The 13417-nt window shown below is 40.9% G+C and overlaps 1 protein-coding gene across 1 annotated transcript in view; it reads left to right on the plus strand.

Moving 5' to 3' along the window:
* LOC109934963 (E3 ubiquitin-protein ligase TTC3) overlaps positions 1 to 13417 on the plus strand; it is an 88237-nt gene that overhangs the window by 35199 nt on the left and 39621 nt on the right. Inside the window, exons 11-15 of the mRNA XM_048602915.1 lie at positions 4108 to 4162; positions 6200 to 6356; positions 8334 to 8385; positions 11731 to 11842; positions 13157 to 13309. Coding sequence (XP_048458872.1) covers positions 4108 to 4162; positions 6200 to 6356; positions 8334 to 8385; positions 11731 to 11842; positions 13157 to 13309 — 529 coding nt within the window. The remainder of the gene's footprint in view (positions 1 to 4107; positions 4163 to 6199; positions 6357 to 8333; positions 8386 to 11730; positions 11843 to 13156; positions 13310 to 13417) is intronic.

A 13417-nucleotide genomic window follows, 5' to 3' on the forward strand; every position in this document is an offset into this window, starting at 1 on the left:
GACTGTGGGAGGAAACCGGAGCACCCGGAGGAAACCCATGCAGACACGGGGAGGATGTGCAAACTCCACACAGACAGTTGCCTGAGGTTGGAATTGAACCCGGGTTCCTGGTGCTGTGAGGCAGCAGTGCTAACCACTGAGCCACCATATATATCAATCAGAAAGCTCCAAATTCCACGCCCAGTTCAAGCCTTCAGTTGATTTGAACTGAAGCAGTTGTAGAGATACACTTCCGTTTCAACACTTTTGGGTTATGGAAAAACTGCCTGTTTCAGATGGGTTATCCAGCAATCCTTGAAAGTAGGTTGGAAGTTTCATTGAATATTGCAACACAGAATCAAGCCAGCCAGTGTTTTGCTGTCACTAGGCCAGGCAGCATCAGAGGAGCAGGAAAGCTGATGTTTCGGGTCGGGACCCTTCTTCAGAAATGGGGGAGGATTAAAGGAGCTCTGAAATAAAGAGAGAGAGGAGGGGTGGGGCTGGGGAAGGTAGGTGGGATGGTGATAGATGAGTGCAGGTAGGGAACGGTGGGGATTGGTCAGTGCGGTGGGAGGAGCGGATAGATGAGAGACAAGGCGGCCAGGTCAAGGAGGCGGGGATGAGAGGGAGGGTTGGTCATGGGATGAGGCCTGGAGTGGGGAGATTTTGAAACTGGTAAAGTCCACATTGAGATCATTGGGTTGTAGGCTTCCAAGGTGGAATATGAGGTGCTGCTCCTTCAGTTTCCAGGTGGCGTCATTGTTACATCTCACGTATCGTGAGGACAAGGGGTTTCTGACTTTGTTTTTGTTGTGGGGATGGGGTGTGAGGGCAGAGGTGTGGGAAACACAAGAGATGCGGTCGAGAGCATTTGCGACCACTGAAGGGGGGAAGTTGCAGTCCTTGAAATACGAGGACATCTGGGATGTTCGGGAGTGGAATGCCTCATTTTGGGAGCAGATGAGGCGGAGGAATTGGGAGAAGGGGATTACATTCTTGCAGGAAGGTGGGTGAGAGGAGTTGTAGTCTTCAGTGATCAAAAATGCTCTCAACCACATCTCTTGCATTTCCCACACCTCTGCCCTCACACCCCCTCGTCACGTAACACCCCACTAACCTCCGGATTCAACGTATCATTCTCCACCACTTCCGCCACCTGCAATCTGACCCCACAACCAAGGATATATTTCCCTCCCCACCCCTATCTGCCTTTTGTAGGGACCGCTCTATCCACGACTCCCTCGTCTGCTCCACACTCCCCACGAGCCCCACCAGCCCCTGCAACTGCAGGAAGTGCTACACCTGCCCCTAGATCTCCTCCCTCACCTCCATCCAAGGACCCAAAAAATCTTCCGCATCAGACAGATGTTCACCTACACATCCGCTAATGTGGTATATTGTATCCACTGCTCCCGACGTGGCTTCCTGTACATCGGTGAGACCAAGCGGAGGCTCGGAGGCCGCTTTGTAGAGTGCCTGCACTCTGTTCGTGACAAACGACAACACCTTCCAGTAGCAAACCATTTCAACTCCCCCTCCCATTTCCTGGGTGACATGTCCATCCTGGGCCTCCTCCAGTGTCACAATGACATCACCCAGAAACTGGAGGAGCAGCACCTCATATTCTGCCTTGGGAGCCTACAACCCAATGGTCTCAATGTGGACTTTACTAGTTTCAAAATCTCCCCACTCCGGCCTCATCCCATGGCCAACCCTCCCTCTCATCCCCACCTCCTTGACCTGTCTGTCTGCTCTCCCACCTATCCGCTCCTCCCACCTCACTGACCAATCCTCACCACTGCCTACCTGCACTCACCTACCGCCATCCCACCTACCTTCCCCAGCCCCTCTCCCCAACCTATCCATCTTCTCTCCTACCTATCTCCCTCTCATCCCCATCTCGTTGACCTGTCCGTCTTCTCTTCCATCTACCCGCTCCTCCCACCACTGCCTACCTGCACTCCCCTATCACCATCCCACCTACCTTCCCCAGCCCCACCCCTCCTCTCAATTTATTTCAGAGCTCCCTTCCTACTCCCCCATTTCTGAGGAAGTGCCGCGACCCGAAACATCAGCTTTCCTGCTCCTGTGATGCTGCTTGGCCTGCTGTGTTCCTCCAGCTCCACACTGTGTTATCTCTGACTCCAGCATCGGCAGTTCTTACTATTTCTTTGCTGTCACTGGTGTTTTTTCCCTATGCTAATTATACACTCCCCTGCAGTTTAAATTCCATTTGAATACAATGCTCTCTCTAACTTTTTTTTAAAAGCTTTCCTCAGTTTTTTGAAGGTGAGTTGCTGAAATGTATTTTTTGTAGTTGAGGCTCGAAAGCATTGCCGTTTTTCAGCAGAGGGGAAATAAGTACAACAAACTGAACCTCTCTGCTCCTATGATGCTGCTTCGCCTGCTGTGTTCATCCAGCCCTGCACCTTGTTGTCTCGGATTCTCCAGCATCTGCAGTTCCTACTATCTCTCTCCATGGTTGTTCTGTTCAGGAAGCCAGTTATTGTCATGAACTTTTTAAACTGAATATGTACTTCAGAGAAATGCCTGAAGACAAACTTTTGAGCACTCCTTTGGGAATTTGTCTGTTTTTTTGTTCATTCATTTAGTAATCTCAGGTATGCTTCATTATAAATTGCAAAGAATTAATTTGGAATTCAATAATATTTTTAAAACTTTTACAGGTTAAAGCCATAGTTGAGTAAGACTTCAGAGAAGGGTTCCTATGCAAATCATCACTTTTTGTAATAAGGGATGTGCACATACTTAGTGCAATGTGAGCCTTAACTTGTTTGAAAATATTAGAAGCTGTGTGTTGTTAGAGTTGCCCTGGGGCAAGGAGCAGTCAGATAGCTATCAAACAAGTTTTGAATTAGTCACGATTACATTTTAAAACCTGTTCTTCTCACCAGATTGCTTAACATGCAATAGTTGAGTAATTAAATATGGGCAAGTAACACATTTCCATTGCGTCAAACCCATTGCATATTTACTTTTTTTTGTACCCCTCTTCCTCTCCTGAAGGTGTTGACTTTTTGCTGAGAACGGTTCTAACAACAGCCTGCTAGTATCCAATGTCTTTAACTTAAATTAAATTTGTTGCTGTGTTAAATTAGCTATTACCAAGAACATTTGCTTTCAGTTGTCAATTTTTTTATTTGTGGAAAGAGTTAGAATCATAGAGCTGTACAGCGCGGAAACAGACTCTTCAGTCTAACTTGTCCATGCTGACCAGATATCCTAAATAAATCTAATCCCATTTGCCAGCATTTGGCCCATATCCCTCTAAACCCTTCCTATTCATATACCCATCCAGATGCCTTTTAAATGTTGTTATTGTGCCAGCCCCCTCCACTTCCTCTGGCAGCTCATTCCATGCATGCACTGCCTTCCTTGGTGCCCCTTAGGTCCCTTTTAAATTTTGCCCCTCTCACCTTAAACCTGTGCCCTCTAATGTTGGACTCCCCCATCCCGGGGGAAAGACCTTGTCTATTTAAACTATTCATGCCCCTCTTGATTTTATAACCCTCTACACGGTCACCCCTTAGTCTCCGACGCTCTAGGAAAAATTGTCCCAGTCTATTCAGCCTCTCCCTGTAGCTCAAACACTCCAACCCTGGCAACGTGATTGTAATTCTTTTCTGAACCCTTTCAAGTTTCACAACATCTTTCCTATAGCAGGGAGACCAGATTTGCATGCAGTATTCCAAAGTGGCCTAATTAATGTCCTGCATAGCCGCAACGTAGCCTCCCAACTCCTATACCTAATACACTGACCAATTAAGGCAATAATACCCAATAAGATAACACAATGTGGAGCTGGAAGAACACAGCAGGCCAGGCAGCATCAGAGGAGCTGGAAAGTTGACATTTCGGGTTGGGACCCTTCTTCAGAAATGGACCCTGTTGTCCAGGTGTTGCTGCGCGCAGGCATGGACTGTTTCATATGTTTGTATACATACCTATCTCCCAACCCGAAATGTCAACTTTCCTGCTCTGATGCTGCCTAGTCTGCTGTGTTCTTCCAGCTCCATAATGTGTTATCTCTGACTCCAGCATCTGCAGTTCTTGCTATCTAAGAGTGGCAAATGAGTTGTTTGATTATATTCTTACTTTTCTTTACAGGAAAGCACTTGGTGATGGAAAACGAGCCATTGTATTGAAACCTAATTGGCCCAAGGTTACTTTATTTTCCGTTTATATTTCTCTCACTGCTGCTCATCCACTGTGTTTGTAATGTGTTTATCATTATAGCCCAGATAATGTTGTTTTCAAATTTCGTAAAGATAACACGTTGAGGGCAAACTTCTGTTGAAACGAAATGCATCATATTATTCCTGGAATCAACTTGTAATCCATATGAAAAAAAATGCAAATTGTGATGACATTTGCATTCAGACCTTATTTGATAAGGGTGGTGTAACAGAATACATATTTTAAGAGGTCTAGTTTGAATGATGTATTATAACTTACTCATGTATTAGTTGCTAATGACTTATGGCTTGTAGGATAGTTTTATTGTACCCTATGCCTATATCATGATGATCAAAGCAAACCTTGATATTGCTAATGTCTGTAATTCTTTTCAGCTTTAGAATTTGAATTAATTCTAGTTAGTACTTGTGGTTCAAGGCCAAGCTTGAGGATTTAGCTTATGAAATGTGAAACTGACAGAGCTCATTTATGACCTTGCCACTCCTGACTAATGTGATGCTCTCATATTCACTCATTGCCTCTTTCCAATTGATAATTTCATTTTATTTTCTGGATGTGATGTTTGTTCCAGAAAATGTAACAGCCCTTATAACAACTTCAACTGATATTCTCGGTGAGCATGGAAGATCTCGCCGTTAGTTCCTTTTTGATTGGCTGAGAAAAGTCACCTCTACTTCAGTTTACTTAACCCAGCACTGATATAATGGAATAATTGAACAAAATTTTGTTCTTAGTCATGAATGGGATAGAGGCATAGTCAGCAACGCCAGCAATTAATGCCCATCCCTCTTTGTCCTTGAGTAGGAAAGTGAGCTGTTTTCTTGAATTGTTGCAGGGTCCAAAACTAGAGGACATAGGTTTAAGGAGAGAGGGTACAGATTTAAAAAGGACCTGAGGGATAACTTTTTCACATGGAGGGTGGTGCATGTATGGGGCGAGCTGCCAGAGAAAGTGGTGAGGTGGGTACAAATTACAACATTTAAAAGGCGTCTGAATGGGTATACGAATAGGAGGGATTTAGAGGGATATGGACCAAATTCTAACAAATGAGACTAGTTCAGAATGAGATGTCTGGTCGGCGTGGATGAGTTGGACCGGAGTGTCTGTTTCCATGCTGTGTAACTGTATCCGGTATAGTCAAATTGGGTATTCCAGAATTTTTGCCGTTACGGTAAAGCAGCAGCAATGTACTTCCAAAGTCAGGATGGTGATGTTGTGGAATGGAATCTGTAGGTAACAATATTTTCATCAGCCTGCTGCTCTTGTTCTTTTAGACAGTAGAGGCCATAGCTGTGGAAGGTCCTGTCAAAGTAGCTTTGGCAAGTTGCTGCAGTATATCTTGTTGATGAATCACATTGCAGCCATTGTATGCCAACTGATGAATGGAATGAATATTTAAAATAATGGATGGGGTACAATCAAATGGATTACTATTTTCAGATGACATCAAGCTCCTTGTACTCTCCAAGCAAATTTGGAATATTTCATCACAACCTCTGCTGATTTGTTCCTTATAGTTGATTGGTGGGGGGGCAGCGGTGGTGGTGACTTATTTGCCATAGAATACCTAACATCTGATGTTTTCCGAGGTGTTTATGCTGTTCAGTTTCTGGTTAGTGGTGGCTCCAAGATGTTAAGCATGATGGTGGGGATGCAGTGTAATGGTAATTCTGTTGAATGTCAAGGGGAAATGTTTAGATTCTCTTTTGTTGAAGATGTTCATACCTGGCACTTGTATGATGAAAATGCTTTTTGCCCTTTGTCAACTGTTGTCCAGGTGTTGCTGCACGCAGGCATGGACTGTTTCATATGTTTGTATACAAAGTGATATGGAAAAGCATGTCACAGGTTTTTTTTGGTTTGAGAAAATGGCAAGTTGCTATGTTCATGTGTTTGAAAGTGTAAATGAATGTCGTACACTTTTTTTTTCCCCCCTAGATATATCTTGTGAAAGCATTCTAGCTTCAAATTCTTACTTTGATTTTTAATTTTAATTTGCCAGGGTCATTATCGTCTGTGTGATGCCTTGTTTTCGATGGGAGAGCACAAACGAGCCATTGATGCTAATGCTAAAGCTCAGGAGTTATGCAAAGATGTTTCAGATGGAATTCGGGATTTAATTCAGCAGAAAGAAAAGTTCCTTAAAAAGCGAGATGAAAGTAATAGTACTTCTTTTTACATACGTACCTTTTAGATTTGGGCCGTACAATATTTGATAAAGACTGTCGCTGAAGTTTTTCTTTCTTAACACTTGCTAGATTAAATGTTCACATTACTGAACAGTGCACAATGATTATGTTGTAGTCACTGTTAGCCTATCCAGTGATATTCCAAGTTTTTAGAAATTAATCAAGAAATGTTTGTATTCTAAGTATTTAATTCAAAAGGAAATCGTAAATGAAACTTAATTTTCATGGTATCGGATGCAAAAATCTGAATGTTCCATTTATCATTTTGAAGTTCCATGATCCTTACGGTTGCAGCTATAAAGTGTTGATCATGGGTTTTTTTGTTTTTAGCTATTTTGAACCTTATGTCATGCTTGGATTCTACAAACCTGTTTTGAGTGTCTCTATTCTTGACAAGTGCCAACTGCAGTGCTGTTACCCTTACTTCTCATGTCAGATTCTGAATCAGGGTTATGGAGAGAAGGTAGTAGAATGGTGTCGAGAAACATATCAGCCGTGATCAAATGATGGAGCAGATGTGATGGGCTGAATAGCCTAATGCTGCTCCTTATGATTTTACTGAATCACTCATACTTTTGGGCTGTTTCATATTTTACCAATGCAGTATAGTATTTTAGGAACTTTTCATACAGAACTGTGCATTGATTGTAACGTGTTTTCAATTTCCTATTTCAGTTGCCATAGCTCTTGCTCTGTCTGACTCACATCTTCGTTACAGAGTTTAAACTGAAGCATTTTGGAACATTTCGTACCATTTCAGTGTAAACTTAGTCATTGTAATTGTATTATTTTCAGAGTTCTGAAATATTAATCCATAGACAACGTGGTGGAGAAGGCATATAGCATCATAGAATGCAAAAAGAGGCCATTCAGCCCATCGAGTCTGTACCAATCCTCTGAAGAGCATCCCACCCAGACCCATCCCCTGTCCCCATAACTCTGCATTGACCATGGCTAGTCCACCTAGCCTGCATATCCCTGGACACTACAGGACAATTTAACATGGCTAATCCACCAAACTGGCGCATCTTTGAACTGTGGGAGGAAACTGGAGCACCCGGTGGAAACCCTTGCAGACATGGAGAGGGCGTGCAAATTCCACACAGTCAATCAAGGCTGGAATTGAACCCAGATCCCTGGCGTTATGAAGCAACAGTGCTAACCACTGAGCCATCGTGCTGCGCTAAGGGATACTTGCCTTCATTAGTTGACGCTTGGAATGTAGGAGCGAGTATGTCTTGTCACAACTTTATGAAACATTTGTTAGGCCATAGATGAAATACTGTGTGCAGTTCTAGTCACCTCACTATCAGAAGGACATGATTGCGCCAAAGAGGATGCAGAGGAGATTCACCAGGATGTTGCCTGGGATGAAAAGTTTTAGATATGAGGAGAGACTGGATAGGCTGGGTTTATTTTCCTAGGAGCAGAAACTGAGGGGAGATTGAGTTATACAAAATTATGAGAGACATAGACAGTACGTCATGACGATCTTCCCCGTGGCAAACGTGTCTAAGACCAGTGGGCATAAGTTTTAAAAGTAAGTGGTTTAGAGGAGATCTGAGGAAATATATGTTCATCCCAAGGATGGTAGATGGTAGAATATGCACCTGAGAGGGTGGTGGAGGTAAGTAGTCTCACAGCATTTAAGAAGCATCCAGATGAGTACTTAAAATGCCAGGGCATAATAGGTACAGACAGAGTGCCGGCAAATGGGGTTAGTGTTATTTGGTGTTTGTTAGTTGACATTGACATGGTGGGCCAAAGGGTCTGTTTCTATGCTGTATGTCTAAGCAAAAAAAAGTTATTTGCTCCTGTAATGCAAAGTCTGGATTGGTTCCGTGGCTTCAGTCAGAAATGATGAGACTGATTGATTAACTCTGCATGATGTATCTTTATTGTCTATCTTTTGTGCGCACAACAGTTTTTAAATTTGCTTTTCTTTAGATCACGGAAGATCAAAGACTGATGGATTAAAAGAAGAAGTAAACACCAAAAGGTAAGTCTGCTCATATGGTACAGAATTGTGCCACCTTATTCTCAGCTGATGTAAAACTCTTCAAAACTCTGACATTCAGTTTGGTTATATGGTTGGCATAAAACTTCACTACAAGCTGAGTTTAAAGTAGTATTCAGTGGAAAGAAAGCTGCTGCTGGTGGCAGTTGCATCATTAGTTAATTGGATGGCTAGTTAGAACTGGTAGTTTTTTTCTCAAATAAAAGCAAAATACTTCAGATGCTGTAAATCGAAAAGATAAACCAAAAGTGCTGTAGAAACTCGACAGGTCTGGCGGGTCTGTATAGAGAGGAAACTAGAATTAAGATTGTTCTCCTTTTGAATTATTTTCCTCAGTGGGCAGTGAAGGGAGTCATTGAATATTTTTAAGACTGTGTTAGATAGATCCTTGATAGAGAAAGCAGTCAGGGTATATGAGGTAGACATGAAAGTAGAGTTGAGGCCAAAATCTGATCAGCAGTGATCTTATTAAATGACAGAGCAGGCCTGGAGGGGGCAAATGACCTATACCTCTCCCTAATTTGTATGTTCAATGCATGGTGCAGGTAAACCCTCAGTCCTATTTGGAATAGATTCACAGGTTTTTGGCTTAGTGTTATAATAATTCCAGTTTGGTGTAGTGTGTGGTTTTGAGTGGAACTTGTGGATGGTGGCATCCCTGTGGATCTCCTACCATTTTTCTTCAAGATAATAGAGTTGTTAGGTTTAGAAGGACCTGTCACAAGGTGTTTGTTGAATTACTGCAATGTATCTTGTTTTTAGCGTATACACAGCTGTCACTGAGCACAAGTGGTGGAGTGTATAAACATTTATGTGATGAATGGGATGCTACTGACCAAGTGGATTGATTTTTCTTGGATGGTGTCAAGCTTCTTGAGTGTTTTGGAAATGAACTCATCCTGGCAAGGCAAGAGTGTTCATTTGCTGCCCTGAATTGTGGCTTTTAGGTAGTGTACATGTTTTAGGAATTCAGGGGGCCAAGTTACTCGCCCCAAAATTTGTAGCATGTAACCTGTTTTTGTATTGTGATATAAGTTGTGAGATTTGCATATTAATATCATTCATTTTAGAGTTTGGATTTTGAACTCGTGGTTATGTGGGTTAGAGTTTTGTCTGCAAGGGGATTTAATAATTAACTTGTATTCCTAAGAGAGTCAGTCAGTCCCTGGAGTGATGATGGGAATTTGTTTGCATTGTGTGATGAGACTGACAACATATTTAAATATATATAATATGCATTTTAATATTGTTCACTGCAAGTTTGGATTCTTGGAATTCAAAATTATACATATGTTTTTGTGTGTTAGGTGTTGTTAATCAACTTTGGAAAATAAACTACAATACCCATAATTCTAAGCGAGATGATGTTACCTAGAGTGCATAGGGAACTACCGAGAGGGATAATAGGAAGAATTTTTAAGATTTTAATTTTTTACTCTGTGTGGGGAACCGTTCGAGAGAGAAGCATGTATCAAGCTTATAAGTGTTGTGAAGTCTTGATGGAGTAACATGCGCTGAGCATTCTTCCCAAGAAAAGAAATTTAAAGGAAGTACGTTGTATTAGAATAAGATGTTATTATTAATCCCAGACAGAGAATTAGGATACAGTTGGTGGAAGAGAGGTGAAGTTAAGTTTTTGAATCTGTCTTAGGGATAGTATAGCATTGGAAAGAAACCTCAGGAGCATAGTAATTAATGAGTTACCAACAGTCCCAGCAGATGAGTTCAAATTTTATTTACTTCAAGCCCATCACAGCATATAAAAAAGAGCTTCTCCCTTTCTCCCTTGGAAATGAGCTAGACTGGGTCTTTCTAGAGGTTTGCAAGAGGTGTTTTTGTAATTGCAGCATTTTGTAAGCTGTACTAGGATGTACTGATTTTGATACAAAACTGTTTTTCTATTCAATCTAAAAAGAATGCTTGAGTTGTTTCCACATTTGTTTAAAAATCTTTGAATCTGTGTCATAAGAGAATAGATTTTTTCTTGTTTATGTATGTTCCTAGTGTTAATAAACATTTGTTATATTTTTGTTAAAACATAGGCTGTAACACTGCATGGTTATTAAAATCTTCAGTTTAAATTACCATCTATCCAGCTAGGTTCCTGTTCGGGATCTGACTGGTCTAGTACTAACATTAATTGGGCATTTCCCATAAAAATTTGGGCCACAGTGTTGACATAATATATGATTTTATCATTGGACAGCATGGAAATTGAAAAGTATTAGCTTGCTTTCAGTTTGCAAGAATGAGGAAACGTTTTTGCTTAAGTCCAGAGTTTGGAATGCTTTTAGTTTCATTTCACATAAGACCGATTCGAAGGTAGGTATAAGAAACAGTTTCTCCTGAAGAAAGGCATTAGTTTAGCACAGTTAAGAAATAGGTTACCTTAGTGTAAGAGTTTTAGTTAGAATCCTGAAGGGCTTATTTGAAGATGAGAAAATCTAAGACTCAGTAGTGTGAATAATCAAGAGGAGGGTTGTCAAACGATCAAGACTTCAAATTGCAAAACATAGGGTGTTGGTTTATTTTTGAGAATGAATGAAAAATTAATCAAGTCAGTTCTTCCAGAACCATGGTTTTAAACCAGTGTGTGTCTGAGAGCAAGTGACTACAAGGATTCCTGGTATAGAAGTTTGTTTACACTGTGCAAGTTTACAATGGGAGTGAGAAAACATTAAGCCATTAACTTAGTAAAATCTAGGATGAACTTTTTTTTAAAATTTAGTTCAAAAGCTTGGACTGAATTTGCAGAAGACCTGACTGAAGTTAGATTCAAGTATAATCTCCTAGTAAAGGCGATCAAGAGCCATTGGCGGAATAACTTAGTGCAAGGATTTTAATTTGTGAAAATTTCCAGACCAGGAGTATTTAGTTAGAATTCTGCAGATTATTTAGAGCTGAACATGTTTACATTTTCCATTGTGTGAATATTCAAAGGAAAACCTTACAGGACAGGAACTGAGAGAGCAGTTGAATCTAACCAATTGGACACGGAACAAACATTTCTCTGGATTTTGAGTAACTGTAAAGTGATGGTGTTGAGGTATAGATGGAGTTTTGTTTTTCTCTGTGTTTTGATATCTTTCAAACTGTGATATATTGAGATAGCTTAATTTGTTTTACTATGTTTTTCCTTTCTCCTGTGTGTAATAAAATTTTATTATTACAACCAAATCGGCAGCCTGGAATGCTTATGTTTCAATGAAAGTCCCCCATCTTAATAAAACAACAAAAAAAAATCAATGCAGATTTCATTCTGGGACTGATTTGTTCGATAGTAACATCACCTGGGATCGTAATATTTGTAAACTGTATTTTCTCCAGAGAGCAGTCAAAGGTACCGACTAAGCTAGTATTTGAAAGCCACAAGAATGAGTCCAAGAGAAGTCAGGAAAGAAATGGAATGAGATCACGTCTTCCACAACACCCAGAAAAGGTGACTAAACACAATGTAATATTTAATTATTGCATGACTGAATACTCAACTTCTTAACATTAGGATCTAAACACATTATCAAAAAGAGATCTGTCAATGTTATGGCAGTGGTAATACTCATAATACTGTCTGATTTGTCATTTTAATTGAGCCGCATGCATTCTAACTTCACAAAAAGATTTTACTGCGCTCTCCAAAGCCCAGGGGTGTGTTGACAGGCAATGGAAAAGGCTGTAAAATTGGGCACTGTGCCATTAGAACTGTTCCTAGCACCTCCCTGCACTGCCACTGCAATTTTGCCAGTGACGACAGGTACCTGGAGGCCAATATAAGCCCTTATGTAGCTAATTAATAGTCACTCAAGAGCCTCCCATTTTTAACCGTGACAGGAGAGGCTCAGGCAAGGAGCATGGCCCAGCAGATTTTGCCAGTTAGGCTCATGGCTGATTAAATGTAATCACACATTCTCTTGACCTTCAAATTCTTTTCCCCTGCAACCCTACCCTCTTGGGGCCTGCCAGCCTGACACTGATAAAATTTTCGACTTACCTTAAATGTGAGCACCACTGCAAAATGTTGTCCCCACTACTGAATGCAGTCTGAGCAGTGACCACCAGTCCTAGTGCAACTTCTTGGACTGGAGAGTTAGTGGCCATTTGATAGTGTCTGATACTATTGGTAGTGGAATCTGCACCTTCATCTTTCATTGAAGCCAGGGAAAATTAACAACCAGAAGTGCCATACTTACATTAAAATATGTTGACAACATAAAATGTGTGGTACTTTTTCTATCCTATTTCACACTGTATACCTGGTGCAGGTTGATTGCATCTTTTGGTTTCTGTTGAACTAAAGAATGAATGATAATGTGAAGGGCAGTCAACAGCATCAATTTACATTCCATCCTTTAAAATAATAATAAAATGTCCTGAAGTGTTTCACCAGACCCTACAAAAATAAAACATTAACAACATAGTGCGATTTTAGGGCAGATGGCCAAAACCTAGGCACATTTTTAGGTTTTAAGCGAATTTTAATGGAATAAAGAGAGGCCATCAGGTTATGGAGGGAGTTCCAGAGATTAGGGTCAAGGTAACTGAATGCATGACCAACAATGTTGATGCAATTAAAATTTAGGATACTCAATCGGCTAAAGTCAGATGAGCGTAGATGTCCTGGAGGACAGTGGAACTTGAAGAATTTCCAGAGACTGGGGTGGAGGAATGAGACCATATAGGAATTTGAAAATAAAAATAAGAAGTATAAATTTTGAAGATGCTAAGGTGATAGCCTCTGATTGTTTTCTTTTGTTAGCCGCTGATGCCTGTAAATGACTCAAACAGCATGATTAACGAATTGAAGTCTCTAATTCATGACGGGTATATAGCCTTATTGGACAAGCGTGCCCACAATGCAAAACATGCCTTCTTAAAGATTCTGAACCTAGTGGATCCTGAAAAACTAGAGGTAAGTTTATGATTATTCTGCCTGTGTTCCAATTTTGGATATTACTTTTAGATGTTAAAGGAAGAGGTGTTTTTGTAATTGCAGCATTTTGTAAGCTGTACTAGGATG

The sequence above is a fragment of the Rhincodon typus genome, chromosome 11, assembly GCF_021869965.1.
Source record: "Rhincodon typus isolate 14 chromosome 11, sRhiTyp1.1, whole genome shotgun sequence".
In the NCBI taxonomy this organism is placed as follows: Eukaryota; Metazoa; Chordata; class Chondrichthyes; order Orectolobiformes; family Rhincodontidae; genus Rhincodon; species Rhincodon typus.